This window comes from Phytophthora cinnamomi (assembly GCF_018691715.1).
Source record: "Phytophthora cinnamomi strain GKB4 chromosome Unknown Contig16, whole genome shotgun sequence".
Classification (NCBI taxonomy): domain Eukaryota; phylum Oomycota; class Peronosporomycetes; order Peronosporales; family Peronosporaceae; genus Phytophthora; species Phytophthora cinnamomi.
In genome coordinates this window covers 2368722-2393793 of record NW_027150949.1, presented here as the reverse complement: position 1 = coordinate 2393793, position 25072 = coordinate 2368722, and the positions used below count along the sequence as shown (strand labels likewise).

Sequence of the window (25072 nt, the reverse complement as noted above, 5' to 3'; positions counted from 1 at the left end):
CCGTTGATGTTTAGTATGTGGGCTGTTGAGTTTTGCTAGGTCCTCATCCGATGGAGGGCATCCAGGTCGGCGAGTGTCGTGGCCGCCGGTTTCTCATGCTCACAGCAATAAACGCTGCGCTGTTGGGCATCTACCCCGCGTACCAAGTCGTTTTTCTAATGGTGGACGGGTATCTACAGCTTCTCGTGCTCTCCTTCTTGCCCGCGAAGAACATGGCGTTAAAAAATCTTCAAACAGCGTGGGGGTCACACCTTGAGGATAATTTGCCGAAGTGCAGGTCTTGTCTTCAGCACGATTTACACCGTACTTTGCATGCAGCTAGCTGAAAACGGTGACTGTAGTGCTTAACGCAATTGAGGCTCTACTGACGCTGTATGGGATGGGTCGACGCTCTCAAGTGGCGAGGACTTGGAGATATTTTACTGGTCTACCACCGGAACAACACACTGTGGAAAGCTGGCAACCCGTTGCAGGCTTGGTTACAGTAAGTGGGGATTCCGAATTGCTGAGCACGTTTGTAGCAGCGACAATAAAGCTGTTGCAGTGTCCAGGACAACTCGATGCTACTGAGCTCCAAAGAATTCGACTGTTGTCTGGATTGCAGCATCGACTTAGGCAAATATGGATCTATTGGCATTACTGGCTGCTCAGCGTGTGTACAATAATGATTGCAAAACACCTCGCATGGTGTCGATAGGGCAAATGCGAGCGCAGTACGCTGCAGCAGCAATTGAAGGAAGAAATCTAAACACGTCTCGATTCGCAGTGCCACTGCAGACTCACTCGAAACTATTTCATCGGTTGCACACTGGTGTGATGGTTGTACAAATTGTAGCTTGCTGTTCGGAACTCGAAATCATACCCAAGACAGTTCTCAACTTCGTGGAAAGCCATTCATGAAGATTCAGCCTTCGACGCTCCGTCTCATGAGTACGCTGTGGAGCCTCTTCGAGCTACAAAAATGTCTCCTTCATGAGTCTCTTCAACCTCTCGAAGTTCACTCCAATTGGATTCGTCAATGAAGGCAACTCTACCCTCACCAACGGCAGCACACCGCACCTCGACGACCTTCATCAGCACCGCTCTGGAGGAAACACAGAAGCAGAACACTCGCGCAGTCAAGCAAACGTTGCTGCTTCTTTTCAGCAATGCATACCTCAGATTGCTCACATACACTCACGCGGCCATTCCTGTGTTTTACCTATTCTACATGCCCGTGTTGTGGGCAATGCCGAATCATGTCTACTATCCGACCCACTGTCGCTACTTTGGAGACGAAAACTAGTTCAACGAGCGCATGATGGTGATTAGAGTCTTAGCTACCTTACAATTCGCTACCTTACAATTCGCTGGGTTAATGGCGCTGCAAGTGTTTGCGTCGAAACGTTTCGGCGTGTCGACCATCTACCAAGTAGCTTTCGTCGTGGAGACCCAATTCGTGCTTCAAAAGGGAAGACTTCTCATCTGGCTCATCCTCGCCGTGCAGTCCACACTTGTGCACTATGGTATCCTACGACTCTACCACTTCACCAAATTTGCTTTTTTCTGCATCTAACGTAGGCATCATACTCTAAAGTGTTTTTTTTTTTCTTTAGGAGCCGGCTTTACTTTCCCGTTCGCTTGGGTGAGAGCCAAATCCGGAGGAAGCGGATGATGTTGTGGCGTTCTTTATAAAGAAACACTTTGAAGTGTGCACCAGTGACCACCGCACGAGTCAAACTTAGAGATGACGAGTGGTCTCCGAAATGCAAGGCAGGAATAGCAAGAAAAACTCTCAGCTATTCGCGGCAACGCAACGCGTTGGCACTCGGATGTCAACAACTCCGAGTTCACTCCGGTCCAACCTCGCTGGATTGTCCCGGTGGAGTCGACATGCCCAGGAAACTGGGCATAGTGGTGGGCCCGCTGCCGATAGCAGTGAAACCTGCTTCATTTCGACCGTCACACCCACAACATGAACGCCGACCGAGCCATATCGTCGCTAGAACTCTGAAAGCTATCGGGAAATCATTCGGACCGCTCTATACTCTGTGGGAGCACCTCCAGGTCAGTCATTGTGGGCAGTACTCGGTGGAGCGCATGCTCGCGCTGGAAGAGTATGGCCAACGGGTGTCACCGATTCGGGTGGCCGCTGTATGTGTGTTCACGCCACTGCCTCCATTGCTGATCGTCGTGCTGGCTGGATATCTACCATTACGTCCTGTTACTGAAGGCTCCGACGCCAACTACGTGTTCTGGATCCGGCACATTTTGGTTCTCGGTTTTGCAGTTTTTAGCGGGTTGATGCAGGCTAAAGCATGGCTAGCCGAGCTCCACTTGCCTATCGCTACCATTTTCGGTGTTACCCTCGCCGTTGCAGGGGTGACAACAGCGTTCGTCTTTATAACTGCGCAGTTTTGGGTTTTCCCGGTTCCTTTCATGAACGTACTACAGACGCCTGGGTTGGTCGTCATTTCCACTGTCGTCGCGAAGATCGTTTTAGGGGGTGACGCCCTCCAAGACGTTCCGGATGCTGAATTCCGCGTGAACCGGTACTTTATGCTTGTTGTGGCGCAGGGATCGCTCGCGACGATTTATCCAGCCTACCAGGCTCTCTTTCTCGTGGTACCATCGCGTGTGCAGCCGTACCTGATGGCTCTGCTCACTGTTGTGAACATATCCATGAAAAATATCCTCGCTGCATGTGGAGCTCACCTGGAAGATCGGCTACCAGAGGTGATTGTTTTCACTGTCGATGTGTTCAACTCCCTGTACTCTGCTCTTTGCATGCGTAGCACGAACTCGCTAAAGATGGTGGCAATTGTCGTGACACTCAACACGATCGACATGATGCTGGCACTGCACGGGATGAACCGAAGATCACGCGTGGCCCTGGCAAATCGCGCAATTCAGCAGGACCGGCATCGACAGCAGAAATTAAGCGCCAAAGCGCTTGGCACAATTACTCCGGTGGAGACCCATGAAGACTCGCTTGGGTCGCTTTTCCAGGCTACGCTCCAGCTACTGCAGATGCCCGGCCAACTTGACCCAGCCGAGTTGCGTCAGATTTGTCTGCTCTCCTGCGCTGAGCACAAAGTATCCGGGGCTAGCAAAGCTCTTCTCGAGGCCCTTGCGGCTCGGTGCGTGTACAACAACGAGCGGAGACCGACAGAATTCCGTTCCATGGCACAGCGAAAGTCTCGTTACTCATCGACTGCTGTGAGCGGCCCAGAATTTAGCTCGGGGCACTTTGCAGTCGCAGAAAAACCGCCTTCGCAGTTCATGCAGAGGTTACGAGCTGCCGTTCTCCTAATCCCACAAGCAGGCAAACACCTCAGTGTTCAAATTGGAACCCGCCTGGGCAATTCACTGGGGCTTCGCATCGACAGTAAGGACCTACTCGACCAGAAAGCTGAGACTGAAGTGGACGAACACTCGGACACCGACAGCTTCGAGAACGAAACAACACCAAATGAAGCGGCCGAGCTGACGTCAGCAGCACCTTCAAGACCCACATCAGCACAAACCCGCTCCAGTACTCCGACATTACCGAGTACGATTGAGCCGTTTTCGCGACGAATATCTGGCCAAGCGGGGTCAACACGAAGGATTTCCGGCCAAGTAGAACCTTTCTCGCGACGTCCATCGATCCAAGGCGGTTCAGCGCGCAGAGTCTCAACTCAAACGGGGTCAGGGTCGTCGCGGCGAGTTTCTCCTCAACTGGGATGCGGGTCTGCACGAAAAGTTTCCGCTATGCCAGAACCGACTGCCATCGAAAGGAGGGCATATCGGAAGCTGGCAACCCAACACTTGGGATCTTCACAAAGTTTGGTCGAGCTCACCGCAGCCTCGACAGAGCTAGCGACCATGCTCAAGCTCCGTACACTACTGATGCCTGGGAAACCCATGATCAACGACGTGCTGAAAGAAACGCGTAAACAAAACACCGTGGCAGTGAACCAGACGCTGCAGCTCCTCTTTAATGACGAGTATCTCGGTCTCATCGCTTATGCTCAATGCATCACCCCCATGATCTATATGGGTTACATGGCCATCATGGAGGAGATGCCCAACCGCATTTTCTACCTGAGTGGAGAGGATTTTAACCACCCGGAGGGTTTAGCACAGCGCGTCACTGTAATCGCGGTCTTTGTGGGTCTTCAAACGGGAATCTTGATAGGGCTTCACTTTTTTGTTGCTACCCGTTTCGGGGTTTCTACGCTGTACCAAGTGGCGTTTGTTCTGGAGACGCACGCCCGGCTTGTTCAAAGCAAGATCGCGACCTGGTTGCTTTTCGCCGTGAGCATCATGTTGGAGCACTATGGTAGGCTACGGTTGTGCGCTACCAACAGGGTCTTGTGACAGATCAACTAATTGTTTTGTCTTGTTTGATTGCAGGAGCCGACTTTACCTTTCGATTTGAGTGGGTGGAGAAGTGCCCACCCTGAGCGAATTCACCAACAGAATGTAAAGGCCCTTGCACGGAATTTGTGCGCACCGAACACCTTCGTTTAGCGTTCATTACGAGCTTCGACAGCAGGCTCTGGAACAAGTGGTACCTTAGTATTATCGTTTATCATTTAACTAACCTTAAGTGACAACAATGCACCTTAAGTCCAAAACAAAACAGATCCCCGGACAGCTGGTCTACCTGCACGTGGCTGCTCAGGCAAAGCGGAGTGGCGTCAAAATGTGTAGAGTTTTTTATCAGTTCAAACCACAACGGATCACCATGATCGACCAAACGCGCCAGAAGTAGTCTAATAAGCTTGGCTCGAAGGCTGGCTTACCCTGCAATCCTAGGAAGCAACATATCCCTCAAATGAAAAACCGGAACCTATGCAGCAGTCAACGAGGGGCATAGCGCTTTCCAAGCATAATAATTCGCGTTGTTGCAGTCATCCCGCTAGCCGCCGAATCGCGTGGATGCACTCAGTTCCAGAGGTCAAAGCGCCAACCTGCCCACTACGCCCTGCTCATTTTCCATTCCGCCTCGATCTGCTCGCTTCGAGTCGACAAAATGAAGCTGCAGGAGCTCAAGGACGTTTCCACGGCGTAGAATCAGACTACATTGCAATGAAGCAATAGCCGAGAATCGTAGGCACCAATTTTGTCGCATTTGATTGCGAGTACTCAAGTATATGGTAAACTATTTCTTGCAGTGCAGGTCTTAATACATCGATATCTTTGCTGGGATGCACCCAAGCAAATCGAAAAGAAAAGTCCGAGCCTGGCAGCAATGGCAAATTCTAGTTAGATGCGTATCGTTTCACGACCAAGTGAGGTATCAATTTTCCTTACCGTAGTGGTCAAGCGGGAACCCCACTGTGAACATCAACCACGTTGCCAACTTATCCTGGACAAGTGCTGCATGGGTCTTCAACACGAAGGAAACCTGGTAGATGGTCGAAATGGAGAACCGATGTGCTATGGCTTTGTTGAAGACCAATAGCGATACGAACTGAAAGACTGCCAATACGCTAATGACGCTAAACAGATGAGCATCACCGACTGTACGCGTAGTTGGATAGTAAACTCGATTGGGTAGCACTCGTAGCACCGCAATATATACCATATACAGGACTGGAATAATACTTTGCGTGTATGCGATGAGCCCGAGGTACTCGTTGCTGAACAGCAGTTGCAGTGTTTGGTGGACTACTTTCGCGTTTTGTTTTCGTAATGAATCACTGACGTTAGCGTCACTTGTCAAGGCAGGAGGTCGTAGTTTTAGCGAGAGATCTAGCACTGATGGCGATTTCGAGGTAGCCGAGTTACATAGTGGCTTGTTTGCAGACAGGATGTCTTCGTTACAATGTGCGTATGAGTGCCTTTGCGACGTAGCGCTGTTGATTCCGCTTCGATTGCCAGTGGTTTGAGCGAGGGTAGTTTTCTTAGCTACATGATCAAATTCATTCGACATTGGGTGCGACGACATTGAATGGCGAACATGTAGCGGTAGAAACTTGGCTGCCGTGCGGTGTGGCACACCCCGGTGTGCAGGTTCATCCACGCTGCTCGTTGTCTCTGCCGATACATATCTTGCCTTTATATATGTCATTGAAGTGATCTTGGATGGCTTGCGATCATTGTTGTAAACAGCGTGGATGACTAAGCCCTGGAGTATCGTCTTACTCTCATCGATAAAGTCGTGTTGTACGCCTGAAAACAATCAAATCTCCATGAGAGCCGTTGCATCTAACAATGTGGGCGTCTGCAAAAGCTGAAGCGTGAGCTTTATGAGAGTAGTTGTACCAGCATTTTTGTCGTCCTGCCGAACATTCTCATGCTGCATGAGGTGCTCTCGGGCAATCGTTGAGTGCATGTTCATCATATGCAGGGACAGAGCCATCTCGCAGTTGTGGACCAACACCATTACGGCCACCATCACGAGCGAATTCACACTTTGCATGCATAGCACCGTGTACATTACGTCCGGTGAACACTACCACTTCTGGCAAGAGATCCTCCAGATGCTATCCATTCGCCACAAGTACATTCTTGATAGTGAGGTTCAACACCGGCAGGAGAAGAAGCAAGAGGCGCTGGCCGAGGGTAGGAACCGCAAGAAAGAGGGCGTTGAACGCTGGGTAAATTATCATGACAGACGCTTAAGCTGAGATGAGACCAAGAAATCGATGTAGTTGCAACCTGCCGTCTTCGATCTTCGCAAGAGACTTTCTCCCTACGACGCAGACGAATACACACACCACGATCCCTAGACGGATTGGGGTGCCTATTATAGCGAGAAAGGGAATCGGAAAGGCCCACAGCTTTGCCACCAGAAACTCAATCGATGCACCGATACCAGCACTGCAGAACGAGATTCCAAGTATTCTTCTGGGCGTCAATGGCAAGTCTGGTACCCAAGCTTTCGCCTGCAGTCCGACACTAGTCTTAATGATCGCTACTACCTCCACATGCCGGATCCAAAACATGTAGTTCGCTGCTGGACCATCGGACGGGGGTCTTAAAGGTAGGCACTCTGTCAATATGACTACGATCAACGCAGGTAGAGGGGTGAGAACACACACGAGCGCCACACGAAGCAGTGACGCTCTCCGGCAGTATTCATCAAGCGCTAGCATCCGCTCCACTGAGTACTGTCCATAGTGGTTGGTCTGGAATCGTCTGCAGATGGAGTAGAGGGCTAAAAAATACCGGTCTACTGAAACCGAGAACCGCCGGCTAATGGAAGACAACGGGGGAGCTGTCGGGATGTCGGAGCTCGAGGGTGCCACTGCGACGCCACGAAATACAGCCATAGCACTGAAAAACGCAATGTGCGAACAGTGAAGTGTCCACTCTTGAGTGGCAAGGCTGACAACCGCCTAAAAATACAAAAGGAATGCTCGCAACTTGCTTGATAGTGTAGAAAACCTTTTGATATTTGTAAACATCAACGCAATCTGGTGCAGTGTTGACACCGCAAAGCGAGATGCCACAATTTTGTGAAGAACCGACAGCATTAAAAACTGGAAGGCCACCAGCATACCGACCACCAGCATCTGTTCTGCGAACAGATCAGCGCGTTGCGCAAGTCTGGGTACTAGACTCGGTTGGGTAGATGCTGTAGCGCCGCCATATACCATGTATATGGCCGGAATAATGCATTGCGTGTACGCGATGAGTCCGATACTCGTTATTGAACAGAAGTTGAAGTGTTTGGTTGACAAACTGGATGTTCCGCCTGCTCGATTCAACTTGAGCATCACCGAGGACTCGGCTACTTCGTTGGAGAAGTAATACTGTACCGGCATCTTGAACGAACTGTCTAGGGTCGGGAAAGGCTGGAGCTTCTGAAAGGCTGGCACAACCAACTGAATGGTCCGATGTGTGCCCAGAGCGATCTGCTGTCGTTGGAGCGGAACGGGTGTCGCCTGAAAGCTTGGGTAATGGGGTGGGTTCGACACCCATTGCGCGTGAGGAATGCTCAAGCGCGCCCGTTTGCGAGTTTGTCTTCCGGTCGCCACTTTTGCGAAAAGAAAAATCTTGATCCACAATGGGGGCGACTTCAACACGAGGACGAACTAGTCCAAGCCTAGATATTCGCAGCGACGAAACGTTCTCATCGCTATTGACAGTGTCGATCGTTGCGGCCCAAGCAAATCTGTTCTTGAGCTCGGCTATGGATGACGTTTGCGAGGACGCTCGATCGTTCTGATGATACCCTGCGTGTGAAGCTGCAGCGACCGTAGCAACGCAGCAGTCTCGTCGGCGACTTTGCGCCGCACCCCGGACTGCAGACGAATCCGATTCATCTCAGACGAGTCTAACGTTGCAGGTGCCTGCAGCAGCTTCCACGTGACCAGCACCAAATTTCTCGTTGAATGCACACCAGGCTCTGGTACAGAGTTGTCAGGGACCACCGTCGGTGGCACCGAACCTCCGAGCGTCTGAGCGCGGACCAAACAGGAGCGCTTGTGCATGGAATACAGCGACAGCGCCGTACCAGCGACGCGGGCCAGCGCCACCATCAGGAACGAGTTGACCGTGCACAGCGTCGAGTAGAGCGTGTCCGACACGTCCACGACGACTTCGTGGTCCTCCAGTTGCGACCCGAACGTCACGATCATCTTCTTCAACGCGAGATTCAGGCCGGGCAGCAGAAGCAGCGGCAGTCGGTGCACCGCGCCCGGCGACACGAGGAAGAGCGCGTGGTATCCCGGGTAGACCAGCATGACTCATGCCATGAGCGACATTTGCGCCGAGAAGAAGTTGGCGTGTCTCCGCAGGTGGAAGGCGCCGTGCAGGACGGCGCGCAGCTCGTCCCGTCCGACGGTGCAAATCTCGGCGAGCGCGACGATGGCGTCGAGCACGGGGACGCCCAGCAGTGCTGCTGGGCCAGCACACGAGGAACTGGACAGGGAAGACCTAGAGCTTTGCCACCAGGATGTCCAGCCATGTCGCAACGGTGGCACGTCCGAGCGAAAGCGCGGCGATCCGCCGTCGAGTCAGCGGCGCGCCCGGGAAACACTCTTGGGCCTGCTTCACGGCGTCCAGCAAGATGAGCGTCACCATGGCCGCGTGCCGGATCCAGAACATGAAGTCGACCAGTGGACATTGGGCGGCGGGACGCACTCGGTCAGCACCACCACCAGAAGCGCCGGAACGGGCGTGACCAGCATGACGAGCGCCGCGCGGGACGTGCGGCGGTAGTACATGTAGTCGGCAGCATGCGCTCCACCGAGTACATGTACTGGCCGCCGTGACTCGTCTGGAGCCATTCCCACAATCCGCACACTGTGCTACGGGTGCCGCCCGAACTTGAGTGCGGCGGATGCCGTTCAGTCGGCGGTCTGGGCACGTCCGAGGCCTGCGGGGCCACGCCCACGGCGCCGCGTAGCATGGGCTGTTTGCTCGTTCCCCAAGTCCTGCTGACAAATTCTAGGATATCGTGGTCATTATTACATGCCCAAAACACACATCCCAAGTTTTCGTTTTCGTGGATAAGCAGCAGCAGTACATGTAGCAGCAGACATGAAGCGCTCTTCAGCTCTTCAGAGAGAGGAAGTTGCCTTCAACTGGGGGATCCGGCTCGATTAATACAGCTTTTCACGGCGGATCCGCAAGGAGCGTCCTCGTCTGTCCATCGCTCCGAGACGATTTGGTTGGTGGCCCCGCGCGACTCAGGAATCTAGACTGCACCATGTTGGCCGGACCTCGCTCGCGGTCCAGTCGATTCGGCACGGACCGACAGGTTCCATTTTCGCCACCCCGTAATCGGCCCCGAGCACCGGCGTGTGCCAGGCCCTCCACGCGATGGTCGTGGGTATGGCTCGGCTTGCTTGCCGTGTGCCAGTGCTCGCCCCGCGCTTGCTGTCCGCTGTCTCAAATCCGCGTCCCACTGACCGGCGAGCTGCTCACCAGCGCCGCTCGCAAGAGGCAACAACGCGCGACGTCTGCCGAGTCTCGTGAAGCCAAGCGGCTTGAGCCAAAAAGGCCAACACGCAGCAGCTGCTGCAACTCGAAAAAAGGAACGGCATAGGCTGGCTGGCTGGCCGCGGCGACTTGCCTGCTCTCGAGCGAGTCCACGGCAGCCCGCCGGCAAAAAGCAAACAATACAGTAATAGGCAAAGCGCTCGCTTGCTCGGGCCTGCAGCGCAGGCGGCCATGACTTGACCATGAAACGTCCGCCTTTGACATGAGGAAGCGAGAACGAGTTGATCCCGTGCGCGTGGTACGCGTGAGAACACCGCCGCGACATGACGCGGCGCAGGCTGGCGCGGCACCCCATTTGTATGCGCCCTGCGCGACGGCATGCCATGCCGTACGAAAGGTGCAGGCCGCATCGCGGGCGCCCATCGTCGAGTCGTCGCGAATAAGACTCGTCTGACGTGGCAGATCGGCTCCTGCACTTGGGCGAGTGCAGCAGCGTGGACGCCGAGTGCATAATGCCTGCGCCTTGAGTCAAATGCGAGCGCTATGCTGGCGGCGCCGGCAGCTAAAATTTTACTGCGCGTTCCGGGGACGTTACGGCGCAGCAGGCCTGGGCTGGGCAGGCCAATATTTCGGCGCTGCTACATGTACTTGTACAGTGCATGTAGGAAGGAAGGTCCCTCCTCTGCAGCAGCTCTTCTCGGCGCTGCATCCAGCCGTCCGTCCGTCCATCCATCCATCCACTCTGCTCCACTCCGCCGGGCAGTTCTTAGTCTTGAAGCCGCCGCCTTGGCCGCGGACGACTGCCACGTCAGAAACGAGGCCCCGCAGACGCGGCGCGGGTGAGAAATGACCAACAGCAGCGGCGCGCTCGGCGCGCTCTGGGCGCTGCCCCTGGGCGAGCGCCCCAATCCATCGGCGCTATCACGGCGCGGCGGCGGCCGTGGGATCGTAAGCCTCGTCTTCTCTCGCCGCGGCGCGCGGCGGTCTCTTCACTTGAGAACTGAGCCCGCGGACGACGCGTCCACCGCCGCCCACCAGCTCACCACTGGCAAGCAGCAGCAGCCGCAGCAGCGCGCCCCGACGGCGGACCACCCCATGTCCGGCCGCGCCTCCGAGCCGGCCCTCTCCGACCGCGCGCGCACGTCCTCGGGCTCGGCGTCCACGCGCGTGGACCTCGCGCGCCGCCTCACGCGCCAGGTCTACGTGGGCACCATGGACGTGCCGCCCGACGCCGTGGGCATCGACAAGCCCGCGCCCGGCGCGCTCACGGTGGCCGTCAAGGTGCGCGCGCTCACGCTCGACTCGGAGCGCAACGGCGGCGGCGGCCTGCGCACGTGGCAGGAGTGGCGCACCGTGCAGCGGCTGCTGGCGCTGGAGCGCGAGGCCGCCAGCTACGCGGCGCTCAGCAGCAGCAGCAGCAGCAGCAACAGCAACAGCGGCAGGAGGAGCAGCAGCGCCTGCCGCAGCGTGCTGGACGGCCGGCGCCACATCGTGCGCTACTACGCCACGAGCGTCGAGAGCGAGTCCTTCCGCCTCATCATGGAGTTCTGCCCGGGCGGCGACCTGCTGTCGCACCTCCTCTCGCGCGGCGCGCTCGGGCCCAAGCCGTCCAAGGGCGTGCCGCAGCAGGAGGCGCGCCGCTGGGTGCTGCAGCTGGCCCGCGGCCTGCGCTACCTGCACGCGAGCGGCGTGGCGCACCGCGACCTGTGCCCCGAGAACATCCTGATCGGCCGCACGGGGGACGTCAAGATCTGCAACTTCGGCGCCAGCACCACGCGCGCCGCCGAGCTCTCGCGCGACCGCGTGGCCGGCAACCTGCACTACACGGCGCCCGAGGCCGTGAGCGGCACGTACTACGACCCCGTGCGCGCGGACGTGTGGTCGCTGGGCGCCGTCTTCTTCGTGCTGCTCACGGGCTCGCCGCTGCTCACGCTGCCCTTCCCGGAGTGCCGCGGCTTCGAGCTGGTCAAGACCGTCGGCTGCCGCGGGGTGCTCAAGCTCTGGGGCATGGACGCCCAGTTCTCGGCGGCCACCATGGACCTGCTCGCCAAGATGCTCACGGTGGACCCGGCCAAGCGCCTCGGCGGCATGCGCGAGGTGCTGGACCACCCGGCCATGCTGGCCACGGCGCACACGGAGCGCAGCCTCATCGCCGTCTAACGACGCGGTGTGTGACGAGGTTATGACTTATGCCGATCGAGAGCGGGGCCTATCTATCTAGAAGACGAGAATTTTAACGGCGGCGCGCGCCAATTGATAAGAGCGCGCCGCCGAATTGCAAGTAACAAGTAAGAGCAGAGCTAGTATGTTATGTGTCGAAGAGCTAATAAAGTTGAATTCAAAGGCCTTCGTCGTTGCAATCTTCCTCGGCGCGGATCCGCGGGCGGATGCGCGTGATGTCACCGCAGCTGAGCCTTCTGTCCTCCGTTCACGACGTGGTGACAACATGCCAAGACGTGTTTAACATCCACTGCATACGGGTCGAGTTGAGTTCAACTGCACCGGTAGACTGATGCGCGGGCTCCGTACATGTATCGCTGCGGTCAACAACGGCGGAAAAGCTGGCTCCGCATTTTGTTGCATCGCCCGCTTGTGCATTTCGAGGCAAATCCGCCAAAGCTGCCAGCACCGCACGGCAGTCTATCCACGCCGGATGCTGCGGCGACAACCAGTGCCACACACACAGGTTCCATGTGCCTGGAGGTAGCTCTGCTGGGCGGCCACTACTGCAGTGGATACCTTCCTTGAAACGTGTCTCGAGACCAGCTCGTCACTCCTCTAGTTCTGCTGCTGCATGGGCAGGAACCGTGATTGCGTCCACGTCTGCCGTTAGCTAAACGGATTTCCTGACGCGTGACGATCACCACAGCCTGCGGCTGGAGAAATGCAGACGCGTACATGTACTACGGCGGCTTTCCAAGCTGCACCAGAGAGAAAGTCGCCGCGTCTGATGCGTTGCCAGCTCGTGGCGACACCCGATGCCGCGCACGACGACGCGTACGTGACGGTGCTCTTGTCTCTGCAAACGAACACGTTAAGCTGGAGTGTCCTCCGCCGTCGTCTTCAATTGCGTCTGAAGCGATTCACAAGAACAGAGCTGCAGCCCCTACGACTCCACACTAACTGGATAATGCTGATCATGGCATTTTCACAACCAGCTAGGCAGCGCAATCCTCGATCGTCCAAGCAAGCAACAACGTCCATTCGTTTAAAAATCTGCTCATCCTTCGTTCACATTTGGCCGTACAGGACCTCGCGCATGGTCTTGATCATGACTTGGCCCCAATCAGCGATTCCAGCCTTCAGCTCTTGCAATGCGAATGGCGCGACTGGGAATTCGGGATGGTGCATCTTCAGGTAGCCTGCACGGCGCATCGTGACGACGAGTTCTTCATCCTGACCAGTTGGTTCGACTTCATCTAATAGTTGCCCACACTTGCCCGTAGTTGGCTGCTTCTTTCGTCTCGTAGCAGTCAGAACGACTCCACCTGAAATGTCCTTGCGGACATGCTCAGACAAGTGATAGGGGTAGCGTTCGTCTTCATCGACGCAGTCTGAGGCCACAATCGCACACGGTTCGCCGCCGAACGTGGGGTCGCCATTTTCAAAGAGCTGCCCAAACACGATAGCATTCGACTCGGTTGTGATGCCGTTCGTATCGCTGGAGGTAATGCGCGCATTGTACGCTGAGCCTTCGATCATGTCGTAGTCCTCTCTCACAGTAATATGACCGAGTCGCTCGGAGATGCTGATCTCCATATTCGTCAGGTAGAACCAAAGGGCCTCAAACACTTGACGGAGCGATCGAACGCCTGGAAAAGTGACCACAGTGCTCCCCAGCAAGAAAACGTTCCCGTTGTCGTCCTCGAGCAGCTCATTCGAGTTTTGGTCCTGTCCCACAGGAGTTTCGCTGTTGCGCGTCATCATGTACTCGTACGCATTCCGCAGCTTCTGCTCACGCATGGCCAGCAATGTAGTTCTCCGCTCGCCCCAGTCTTTCTTCAGACAGATGCGCGTACACAGCGGATTCGAGTACTGCGTTCTCTGCTCACCCCGCCCCAGCAAATAAGTCACGTAGTCAGCCGCCGCTCATTGCAAGACAAGCAAGAACTATTCCACACACCATGCATTCCGCCATGAGCGACTGGGCCGAGGCGATACCTAGCTGCTGCTGCTTGATGGCATTGGTCAGCACCTTCGACTTGGCCTTGGAGTCTTGCATGCCCGGGTCAGCGGCCTCTGAAGAGCCCGCCGGCATGCCTCGCGTCTTGAGCACTGCCACTTGAGCCTCCAGCTGCAAAATCTCATCCCGCAGCGTCTTCTCCTCTTCCTAGTCAAGCCAAACAGTGTGGAGTGGTGAACAGAGCGTCTTCCCGAGTGGAGACTGTGGCAAAGCTGGTGCGCACCTTGCGGATCAGGTACGTGGGTTTGCGCTTCTTGGGCGCGTTGGCCCCTGGGGAATTGTTGCTGTCCACCAAGTCGTCGAGGTTGGACCCGACAGCTTGGGGCTTGGCCTGGTGGCGTGGCATGGCGAGTCTATCGCGTCGGTGAGGTGATCGGCAAGTTACGGCGAGTGAGTGAGTGAGTGCGCGCCGCGATTCCTGTTCCCTACGTATAACCGCTGTCACAACTGACGTGGTCAGCGTTTGTCAAACGGGATCAGCTCTTCCACACCTTACGTTGTTACTGTGGAGTTGGCAGAGTTTTTCAGTACAGTAACAGTATACAACAGTACTACAGTAGCAGTGTTATTATTACTGTAATCAGTAGTTTGAGCAATATCGTACCATCTGCTATGATAGTATACACTACTTAGTAGTTCACCCCGCAGGAGGTACAGTACTATTCTTGACAGCCAAGAATCACAGGGATTGAAAATATGGATGCCATAGATGAATGAACGTCTGCATTGGCCGCTTGGGCCGTGATCTGCGCGTGAGAGGCTCGCTCACTCATTCTTCAATCTTCTTTGCAACCGCCAGACATTCTCAACGCTCAAGTCGAGCTCTCAGGCGGTTTTCGTGGCCCTGTCTTCCGCGCTGTCACGTGCTCACCAGCGCTGATATGAGCACGCTCAGTCAGGGCTAATTGCTTATTGCATAGTGTATTGCAGCTTGGCGAGTAGTAGCCTCAGCTACGTCGATGTCCTTGGCATTACCGCACCAGTTCCACATGATCCAGTCATGCTGCTAAAATGACGACCAAGCCATCGTGTGGGCGTCTCGGTACCGACCCATGAGTGCTCTGCCGTGTACGTCCGAAGCAAAGGACCGCCTAGTGGCCGCATTTACCCAGTTGTCGTCGCTCTTGTCTTCATGTTCCCTCTCGCTGCGCAACCCTAAAGGCAGGTTGAGGTGGCGCTCTTGCGCACGCGAATTCCAGGCGCATCGGTCGATTCGACCCCAAGCAGACAGACCCTTCCAGACTGCTATGGTGACGAGGGCGCGTTGGCTGCTGAGAGGCCGCGATATCGTGGTGAAGGTGCATTGCCCGCCGGCTCGCTGGGTGTGCTGCTGGACGGCGACACCCTGGACCTGTCCTTGCTCGAGGGCTTTGCGTTCGTGTCGGGCAGCGCGGCGCCATGAAGGCCAGCGGCCGCGTGCCAGTAGACAGCCTGCTGATGGCTGCGAACGAGTACGACTTCGCGACGCAGGACCAGGGTTTCCGGGAGTACTGCGAGACAGCTTTTCAGATATATAGGTTCACGACAAGTGGATATTTCGACCGTCAACCGGCAGTAGTTTGGTAGTACCGTAGTAGTACTACTGTAGTAGTTATGAATCCATGATCGAAGCTACAAGGTCCTATAGTAGTTGATAAAGTAGCCCTGCGAACTACTTACACAGTAATAAGGAAAAGTGCCAGTACTGTCAATCCCTGTTGATGTCTCTCGTGGCTAGAAACATACTCGCCGATTTCGTGAAACCAATGCGAGTTTGCAGATCAGCTTCGAGCGTACAGGATCTCGCACATCGCCTTGATCATGACCGTGCCCCAGTCGGCAATCCCAGCCTCCAGCTCTTGTTGGGCGAACGCTGCTACTGGGAATTCTGCGCGATGGTGTTTCAAGTAATCGGTGCGGCGCATGGTCGCGACCATCTCGCTGTTATTGGCCGTCTTGCCAAGTGAGACTTCTCTCGCTTGGGCTTGCTTCTGTTGCCTGGTCGCTGTGAGCACAATCGCCCCCGAGATGTCCTTGCGAACGCGCTCTGACGGTCGGTAGGGGTACAGCTCGAACTCGTCGACGCAGTCCACGGCCACAATCGCACACGGCTCGCTCCCAAACCGAGCATCGCCCTCTTCGAACAACTGCGTGAACCCAATGATGTTCGACTCGGTCGTCACGCCATTCTCATTGCTCATGATACGCGCGTTGTACGCGGAACCCTCCAGGACGTCATAGTCTTCGCGCACAGTGATATGCCCCAGGCGCTCCGAGATGCTGATCTCCATGTTCGTCAGGTAGAAGTACAGCGCCTCGAAAACCTGTTTGAGGGATTGCACTCCGGGGAACCGCACCACGACGTTCCTCAGGAAGCAAACGTCGCCGTTGTCGGTCTCGAACTTCTCGCTCGACTCGTGGCCCAGAGAGTCGGCTGTGAAGTAGCTACGAGCCATGACGAAGTCGTACGCATTCTTCAGCTTCTCGTTGCGAATGGCCAGCAGCGTCTCTCTTCGTGCAGCCCAGTCCTTCTTGAGGCGAATGGGCGTGCACAGCGGGTGCGAATGTGCGTCCTCTGCTTGCCATGCACAGTTCACCTCCGTGTCAGCATTTAATACTACATGTGTACAACCATTGCGATCAATTACAGTGAAACCCTCACCGAGCACTCCGTCATCAGCGACTGGGCGGCAGCGAGCTCCAACTGCTGCATCCTTATGACGTCCGTCAGCACCTTCGGCTTGGCCGTAGACTCTTGCAGCGCTGGGTCCGCAGCGATCGCAGCTCCTGTCGGCAGCCCTTTGGATTTGAGCACTGCCACTTGAGCTTGCAGCTGCAGAACTTCATCCCGCAGAGCCTTCTCCTCCTCCTGCAAATACGACAACAGCTAAGCATTAGGAAGGCAAAGGTCGGAGTCATCACATACTAGACCGGCCCTGAACGCACCTTGCGGACGAGGTACGTGGGATTGCGCTTCTTGGCCCGAGGCTGCGTGGACTGGCTGTTGTCGGTGGAGTCGTCCGACATGGGCGCGGGGTGTCTCGGGGTCTTGGCGTTGCGCGGCATCTCTTGTACTCGAATGTGAGGCGGACGATCAGCACGGAGCACTCACTGTTGCTCTATCCATAGCATTGATAACATTAGCGGGTTTGAGCCTTCAGCGCCATTGCTCGAGGTGACCTGTTTGTCTGCTACATTCTAGGCGTACAAGGCGTCGCGCATGGTCTTGATCATGACTTTGCCCCAGTCGGCGATGCCGTCCTCCATCTCCTGCTCCGCGAACGGGGACATGGAGAATTACGGGCGATGCAGCCTGATAAGTCCTGTACGGCGCATCGTGACGACCACCTCGTCGCTATCGGTGCTTGCGCCTGGCGCCTTCTGTCTGCAGGCGGTCAGCAGTATGGCGCCGGAGATGTCTTTGCGAACGTGGTCAGACGACCGGTAGGGGTAGCGCTCGTCCTCATCGACGCAGTCCGAGGCGACGATAGCGCAGGGCTCACCTCCGAAGCGAGGGTCTCCGTGCTCGAAGAGCTGCATCAGGGCGATCGTGTTCGACTCGGTGGCGATCCCGTTGTCGTCGCTGGACGTGATGAGCGAGTTGAACGCGGACCCTTCAATTATGTCGTAGTCCTCTCGCACCGTGATATGCCCCAGCCGCTCGGAGATGCTGATCTCCATGTTGTTCAGGTAGAAATACAGCGCTTCGAAGACCTGCCGCAGCGACTGCACGCCTGGAAAGTGGATCACCGCGACGCCCACAAAGCAAATGTCGCCGTCTTCCGTCTCGAACTTCTCGTTCGACTCTAGATCAGCGCCGCCAGCCATGTGCAGGCTGCGCGCCGTGACGTGGTTGTAGGCGTTCTGCAGCTTCTCGTCCCATATAGCTAGCAGCGCAGCTCTGCGCTCGCTCCAGTCCTTCTTAAGGCAGATGCGGGAGTACAAGGGATGGGGATACCGCGTCCTCTAGCCACGCAACGGAGGAAGTCAACACCACAGAGCAAATGATACCAGTAGAGCTCGTCCTCACCGAGAACTCCATCATGAGCGACTGGGCCGCCGCCACGCCCAGTTGCTCGTTCCTGACGATATCCAGCAGCATTTGTGTCTCTGCGTTGCGCTGCTGCTGGTCGCCGGCCTTCAGAGCGTTCACTCGCGCCTCCAACCGCTCAACTTCGTCGCGCAGAGCCGTCTCCTCCTCCTGCATCCAAGCAGCTCGTCACAAACTCCTGCCAACCGCCAAAAAGACACGAAAAGGAGATCGAGCGCACCGTGCGGACGAGGTACGTGGGCTTGCGCTTCTTGGCTCGGGGCTCCGTGGCCTGGCTGCTGTCGGCGGCGGTGGCCATGGCTCTGATCTCCCTCGGGGGCTTGGGATTGCACGATATCATCGAATGTGAGGCAGATGTGTAGACGTAACCGGAATTATCCGGTAGCACTTCTTCGGTCAATACGGGTAGAGCTCGTCTTCGTCGACGTTAGTTCGAGGCACAATCGCGCAGGGCTCGCGTCCAAATCGAGGGCTCGAAGAACTGCATCAGGCTGACTGTGTTCGACTCGATGGTGATGCCATTCGCGTCTTTAGAAGTGATACGCGCGTTGAACGCGTCAGTGAAGTCGTCTCAGACCGTGAGATATCGGAGATGCTGATCTCCATGTTGTTCAGGTAGAAACATAGTGATTCATACACCTGACGCAGCGAATGCACACCAGGGAAGAGGATGCAGAAATGCTTTCTGATGATCGCGCTCCATTATCATATCTTGCATCTTCTTTTGTTGGGGGTTCACAGCAAAAAAGAATTGTTCGGGGTCTATTGTGATAGTGCGCACACGCGCTTTTAGTGTTTTCGGAGTTGTGTAGCGTTAAGCAAGGACAACTGCACTTGCAAACTGAAGTCGCCCTGCGTTCTCGAGGGTCTCCAGCAGATTCCGCAGATTACAGGTTGAGGCGGAGCGTCTTGCCCACGAGGTTCCGGCGGGGCTGCTTGGTCACGGTGATTTGCACGGGGTGGAACGGCTTGGACTTGGCCGTGGGGGAGACGCTGGAACCGGAGTGGGCAGGCTTACCGTGGGTAGTAGTGCTGCCCTTCTGCAGGTGGGGGTGCTGGTGCGCAGCCGTCGACTCGCTGTGGTTCGAGCAGTCCATGCAGCGGCAGTGCGACGTACAGGCAATGCCGTTCTGGAAACACTCGCAATACTTCTTTAGACACTTGGATTTTTTGCAGCGGCAACCACGCATCACGACCGCGCTAGATTTCTGTAGACACCAAGCACGACATGAGCCTTCCAGTTGGGCGAGAGCAAAAGAACGCAAGGCGTACCTGCGGCAGGAGGTGAAGGAAGCCCGTGGTGCTCGCGCTTTGGGGCAGCGACGCGAAGGAGAAGGCGCGCGGGTCATTGGCTAAATAGTTCTGGATGGCCTCCACGCGCTCGGCCTGGTTCTTGCGTCCGTTCTTGCAGTCGTCGCAGGCGCACCCGGCGTGGCAAAAGCCTCGGGAGCTAAAGCACATGCAGTACATCTTAAGGCAGCCGGTCTTGCAGCCGCAACTGGTGGAGGACGACACGCTCGAGGCCTGGATCTGCTGCGCATGCCGCAGCAGCAGTCGCTGGCGCTTGTCCTCCTGGGACAGCCCCTGCTCCTGCTCGAGCTCGAACCGCGCTGGGGTCTGCTGCAGGTTCGTCCCCGAGCATGGAGCTGCCGCTGACCTGTCCCTGTTGTTTGTGGTGCATGTAGTCTGAGTTCTAGAGGCGTCCAGGCTAGTCCTGGACTGCGAGGCGACCCCTGTCTTGAGCCTCTTGCGTTGCGGCAACTGCAGCAGCTTGGCCGCCTCCAGGTCAGAGAGACACACGGGCAGCGAGGCCTCGGCGCCGTAGCGCTTCTCCAGCAGCGCCAGCATCATGTCCATCCAGGCCAAGTTCTCGCTCTCCTGCTGCTCCAACTGCTCCAGCGCGACGCATGAGCTCTGCGTCTCATTGGCCGCTGCAAGTGCATCGCCTGTGTGGCCTGTTTCCAGCCTTTCCTGGGCTGAGTTCGCCTCTCTAGAGACTGGTACTGAGCTGGCGGCCTGTCCGTGCGGTTTCTTGGCTTGTGATGGGCTCTGGAGGCCACACGCGGGCGCGCTGGACAGCGAACGCTTGGGAGCATCTACCGCCGGCCGAGGACGGTTGCTGTCGATGCTGTGCAGCGCGCGCCGGTGCTTGTGCGGGCCAGAGTCGCCGGAGATGGAGTTCCTCGCCTTGGACGGCGGCCCTGCTGCGGATACGAGCGACTTGGCCGCGAAACCCACATGATCGGGGTCCTGGTTCTCCTGCGCATCCTGCGGGGCGCGTGCGGCGGGCGCGCGGGCCGTGGGGGCGGAGCGGAGGGCCATGGTCTGCGCGAGGCAAGGCAGCTCGGGAACTGATCACGCGCGCACGACGCGAATTCAAACTTCCACTTGCCCCGCGAAAGCGCGGGATTGGCTGAAAAGAAGTCACTTGGGGTTTGTATGCGCGACACAACGAACGCCCGGTTGGCACATGAGCATACAAATTTCAACATTAAATTCAAATGACCCGCCAAAAGGCGGGCCCTACCCGTGTGAAGAGGCAGGTAGGGCGGTTCTACCTACCCACCTTACCGGTACTCTGTTGCTGCGTCTACAGTACTGTAGGTAATGGTACAGGCACTCCGAGCTCGGCTAGGCGACCGCCGAGCCGCGCAGACGCAGGCGCCTCCACGTGTTCTCGCGCACGGCGTTCTGCAGCAGGTCGTAGATCTGGTTGCAGCCCTCGGTGGCCACTTCCATGAGGCTCTCGAACAGCTCGAGCGGCAGCTTGCACTCCATCTGCAGCAGGTTGAGCTTCTGCGTGCGCGGGTTCAGCGCCATCACCACCTGCGGCGCGCGCGCCGCCTCCTCGGCGAAGTTCAGGTCTGCAGCAGCAGCAGCAGCAACAATAACAACAACAACAACAGTCAATCTCCCACTCTACCCTGTCCTACTACCACCACTGCACGCCGTACCGCAGAGCATCGTCTGCTGCAGGTAGCCGGCGGACGAGGCCACCACGAAGTCGTTGAGCGCGATGCCCGCGTCGATGAGCGCCAGCGTGATGGCGTTGATGCTGGCCGGCAGCTCGCCGCCGTCCGCGTGCAGCACCTGCACGAAGATGTCGATCTGCGAGCGCGGGTACAGCTGCGTCTGCACGCAGGCCTCGAAGATCTGCTTCACGGCCAGCGACATCTCGAGCTTCCTGCGGTCGCCGCCGCGCTGCGGCTTGCGCTCCGACGTGGCGAAGGCCGCCTGCGTGAACTCGCAGTTCACGGCGGCGCGTGGCTGCGTGTTGCTGGCTGCGTTGCCCGATCCCGTGCCCACGGCCGCCGCGCCGCCCGCCGCGGGCCCCGCGCGCAGCTCGCGCGGGCCGTAGACCACCGCCACCACCTTGGTGTTGCCCTGCTCGTAGTAGGCCGAGCCGTCCACGCGCGAGAACAGCCCGAAGCGCGTGCGGATGCGCCGCACCTCCTCGCTGCGCCGCCCGTCCACACGCAGCCCCGCCACCGAGATGAACTCGCCGCCGCCGCCGCCGCCCAGCACGCTCGCGTTGCCCGCCTTGGCCGCCATGATACCGATAGTTATTGCTTGGACAGGGGTCGGTCGTACTTAATGAGGTGGAAACGGTAGTAGGTGGTGCCAAGTTGAAGTTGACATTCACTCTCGATTTCTTCTTCTTCTTCTTGGCTAGGCGAGGCCTTCGGGTGCGCTTCGCTTTGCTCCGGGCGGCCGTGGGCACGGACTCGGGCAGCGCGGCCAGCAACACGCAGCACAAGCATCCATGGCTAGGAGCAGCGCGATACCCGCAACCACTTCCCCAATACTGCCAAGATAAGTTCTTCACTCAGCAACAACTTGGTAGAATGCATCGGCTCCACGGTACGGACTCTGTAAACGCACGTGTGAGTTGTGTGGACAGAACATTGCTTTGTGTGGCGCTGGAAAGAGAACCCGGGCTACTCAAAGCAACCTTGCGCGTTGGTGTTGCCTTCTCCATCACGTCCACCGCATCCACTCGCGTAGACGTCCTGAATAGCTGACCTGACTGAGCACACTCTCGAAAGCGTTGGATGCTTTATCGCGACTAGATACTCTTCCTCCTCCACTTGAATCACCCTCTGCTCGCCTCCCTCAGGAAGATTCGGCCGCAGCAACACGAAGACCCCCCCCCCCACACACACACACACTTACCAGCTCAGCCAAACTTAACGCCATCGCACGTCAGTGTCAGGAATTTTCTGGAGTGAGAGTTGCATTGACACCCAATCCAGATTTGACAGAGCGAAAACACACTATTGATTCCGACACTAACGTTGCATTGCTTTTGCTAGGATTTCGGGAATCCATGAAACGGATTTCCAAGTTAGCGTCAGAGGTCACCACTAGTAGACCGACCGCTTGGGTCTACTTATGGTGGGCGTTGAGGTGCGTTCTCCCTCTGCTGCCAGCGGATCATCTCGACCCAGCGAGGAACCATCCCCGATCTCGAGTTCGGACGACCAGCAAATGGAGGAGGGGGGTCTGGCAAATGCCGAATGGGTGGAGGACGGGTCTGGTTTCGGGATCCCGGACGGGACTTTGCAGCTCGTGGAGGTGCCGAGGAGGCTATGGAGACGCCCCATGGAGCTGCCGCTACCGCCTCCGTCGCCAGCAGAAGCCCCCATTCTCCAAGAGTTTTCACGACCATGGCGAGCTCTGCGTCTCCCTCTTCCTGACAATTCAAGTGAGGAAGTAGGAGAGTCGCTGCTGAAGTGTTACGACTGGCAGTACTCTCCCGGGAAGCCGACGTTTGCGTCGGAAATCCGCACTCCGCCCTTCCTAGAGCCACGCGTGGCTGTACCAGAGGCCCAAACATTGCTGATCGCTCCGCATATTCGCTTCACGCTCGGAACGGTTCGTAGTATCTCACTCCCAGCAGTTTTGGTACTTTGGTTCTTACCGCTTGCTTTACTCTTGATTTTTGCAGATTGAGCCTCTGGTGTGCAGGATGCTGGTGTATGACGTTTCCCAGAACTGCCGCGTGACCGAGGAGTTCTGCTTCCGGATCCCCGGGCCGATGCTGGATAAGACGGACTGCACAACTCCCCCAGCGGCGCTGACACATATGCTTCCAACGTATAAGGAGAGGAATTTGTATCTGGTTTTGAAAGTATCGAAGGTGCTGGTCGGAGATGGTGATCTCGCGACAGGACCGTACTGCGCACCGGACAAGTTTTCCTCTCCAGCGGAGCAGCACAAGTTGGTTGAGAAGGCCGTGGACTGCGGAATGCGATTGGGCCGATTTCAACAGCCACTGGCGTGGGGAACGATGCCCCTTGCCAACGGAACGAAGCAGTCGATGACCCTTTACAGACAACGAACGTGCATACCCGAGGAACAACGTCTTTCGCTGGTCTCGGACGCCATTCGTGGCACTTTGAAGTAAGTATTCGTTCAGCAGAACTCGTATCCATTTGTTCTCAAACTTGACATCCATCCTTTGTTGACAGAGAGAAGGTCATTCCTGCTTTGTGTGAGTTCGACATTGAAGAGATCTCGCCGGATGAACTATCACACGCAAAGTTCAAAGGGACAGGAGCTCACGATACAGCTCCTGCTCGACTGGAAATTGTTGACCCGTTCTCCGAGCAGAGCGCGCATGCTTCTGGTCAACCAGAGGGCGACTCGAGCGGACAAGAACGAGGGCAAAATTTTGACAAGGTCATTCGATGTCGGGAAGTTCAGCCAATGTGTCATCCGTCCTCCGTCTCGGCGTGTGGCATTGCGGGGTCAGGGCCAGTTGCTGTCTCGTACATCAATACGCTGTACATCTACCCGCTTCAGATCGAAAAGTGCCAGTACCGCAACGTTGCAATCCGAGTTCAGCTGCTGCAGAGAGAAGTGGACGCTGTACGTGGCGTGGAGGAAGCAGAGGATGCCGTTCTCCGAGCGGTCTATCGCGCAAACAACCAGGTTGGACGCTCCGCATACGCACTTGTCGGGTATCACCAAAAGAACCCGCAGTTCGAAGATGAAATCAAGATTTGCCTCCCTGTGAGCTTGACCCCGGAGCATCATATCTTGTTCACATTTTACCACGTGCACTGCAAGAAACTGCAACCAAATCAGCCACAACAAGAACTCATTGGGTATGCAGTTCTGCCTCTCTTGAGGAAAGATGGCACCATTGTGCAAGACAGCAAGTACACCGTGAACGTGGCTCCTGCCCCGGTATCATCAAAGCCGTCGGCAACTGGAGGGGGTATCTCGTTATCCCCTGGATACGTTCGTGCCGCACGTGATGGGGTCGTAGACAACACTAAGACCGTATTCTGCTGTCGAAGCCGCGTTATTTCTTCAGTGCACAGCCAGGATAGTGCGGTTGCAGAGTTTTTGGCTCCGTTTCACGGCAACCACACTTCCAAGGATGCTACTGCCGACGAAGACTCTATCGTGAAGCGCTTGGTCGGTCTCTGCCAGAGCGATGAATCGAATCTGCGCTACTTTTTCTTCATGATCACCAAGTTTGTGCTTGGATACCTTCGATATGGAACTTCAATTGTACGGTGGTCTGCATTTCGCACACTTCTTACCGTCATCAAGAAGATCACCCCTGGTCCTACAGGCCTACCGAATATTGTCGAGGTGAACCGAGTCCTCCACTCTGTCCATATTGTGTTCGATGAGAAATCAATTGACGATCCGAGTGACTCCAAGTCATCTGTGAAGCGTGAACACAAGTCCGTGTTCAGCGCGCTACTCGAGACGTGGCTGAATGTGCTGAACAATAAGACTTCGATCGAAGAAAATACCGAAACGCTGCTCATGTCACGGACGTACTCTAATGTGCTCCTCCAACTTATTCTGAAGTCCATAGCGATGGACTTGCTTGACCAGCGGGACACATCCGACGGAGACGTAAATTCGTTGCCAACGATGCTAGCCAAAAATGACGAGGTGATGCTTGAACGAGTGCTAGTTCTCCTAATGGCGTATGCCCAGGATGATCCATCAAAAGATTTGATTGTGAAGCAAGG

General features: G+C 56.4%; 9 protein-coding genes across 9 annotated transcripts; 3 read left to right on the top strand and 6 right to left on the bottom strand.

Moving 5' to 3' along the window:
- Positions 1–3846: 3846 nt before the first annotated feature.
- On the top strand, positions 3847–4427 carry IUM83_02687 (uncharacterized protein; the record flags this gene model as incomplete). The annotated part of the gene is made up of 2 exons (XM_067926627.1): positions 3847–4303; positions 4378–4427. The coding sequence occupies 2 exons, from the start codon at positions 3847–3849 to the stop codon at positions 4425–4427; spliced, it is 507 nt and encodes a 168-aa protein (XP_067796393.1).
- A 3678-nt stretch (positions 4428–8105) lies between these two features.
- IUM83_02686 (uncharacterized protein) lies at positions 8106–8660 on the bottom strand (the record flags this gene model as incomplete). The annotated part of the gene is made up of 1 exon (XM_067926626.1): positions 8106–8660. The coding sequence occupies one exon, from the start codon at positions 8658–8660 to the stop codon at positions 8106–8108; it is 555 nt and encodes a 184-aa protein (XP_067796684.1).
- Positions 8661–10707: 2047 nt separating this feature from the next.
- IUM83_02685 (CAMK/CAMKL protein kinase) lies at positions 10708–12021 on the top strand (the record flags this gene model as incomplete). Its single annotated transcript, XM_067926625.1, has 1 exon — positions 10708–12021. The coding sequence occupies one exon, from the start codon at positions 10708–10710 to the stop codon at positions 12019–12021; it is 1314 nt and encodes a 437-aa protein (XP_067796395.1).
- A 1071-nt stretch (positions 12022–13092) lies between these two features.
- On the bottom strand, positions 13093–14390 carry IUM83_02684 (uncharacterized protein; the record flags this gene model as incomplete). Its single annotated transcript, XM_067926624.1, has 3 exons — positions 13093–13905; positions 13985–14191; positions 14268–14390. The coding sequence occupies 3 exons, from the start codon at positions 14388–14390 to the stop codon at positions 13093–13095; spliced, it is 1143 nt and encodes a 380-aa protein (XP_067796394.1).
- A 1414-nt stretch (positions 14391–15804) lies between these two features.
- On the bottom strand, positions 15805–17089 carry IUM83_02683 (uncharacterized protein; the record flags this gene model as incomplete). Its single annotated transcript, XM_067926623.1, has 3 exons — positions 15805–16596; positions 16686–16892; positions 16970–17089. The coding sequence occupies 3 exons, from the start codon at positions 17087–17089 to the stop codon at positions 15805–15807; spliced, it is 1119 nt and encodes a 372-aa protein (XP_067796397.1).
- Positions 17090–17320: 231 nt separating this feature from the next.
- On the bottom strand, positions 17321–18372 carry IUM83_02682 (uncharacterized protein; the record flags this gene model as incomplete). Its single annotated transcript, XM_067926622.1, has 3 exons — positions 17321–17989; positions 18054–18224; positions 18295–18372. The coding sequence occupies 3 exons, from the start codon at positions 18370–18372 to the stop codon at positions 17321–17323; spliced, it is 918 nt and encodes a 305-aa protein (XP_067796396.1).
- Positions 18373–18961: 589 nt separating this feature from the next.
- Positions 18962–20396, bottom strand: IUM83_02681 (Exosome complex exonuclease RRP41 protein; the record flags this gene model as incomplete). The annotated part of the gene is made up of 2 exons (XM_067926621.1): positions 18962–19282; positions 19347–20396. The coding sequence occupies 2 exons, from the start codon at positions 20394–20396 to the stop codon at positions 18962–18964; spliced, it is 1371 nt and encodes a 456-aa protein (XP_067796399.1).
- A 309-nt stretch (positions 20397–20705) lies between these two features.
- On the bottom strand, positions 20706–21626 carry IUM83_02680 (exosome complex component rrp41; the record flags this gene model as incomplete). Its single annotated transcript, XM_067926620.1, has 2 exons — positions 20706–20938; positions 21029–21626. The coding sequence occupies 2 exons, from the start codon at positions 21624–21626 to the stop codon at positions 20706–20708; spliced, it is 831 nt and encodes a 276-aa protein (XP_067796398.1).
- Positions 21627–22466: 840 nt separating this feature from the next.
- On the top strand, positions 22467–25023 carry IUM83_02679 (PH domain-containing protein; the record flags this gene model as incomplete). The annotated part of the gene is made up of 5 exons (XM_067926619.1): positions 22467–22949; positions 23023–23477; positions 23546–24297; positions 24397–24953; positions 25015–25023. The coding sequence occupies 5 exons, from the start codon at positions 22467–22469 to the stop codon at positions 25021–25023; spliced, it is 2256 nt and encodes a 751-aa protein (XP_067796492.1).
- Positions 25024–25072: the final 49 nt, after the last annotated feature.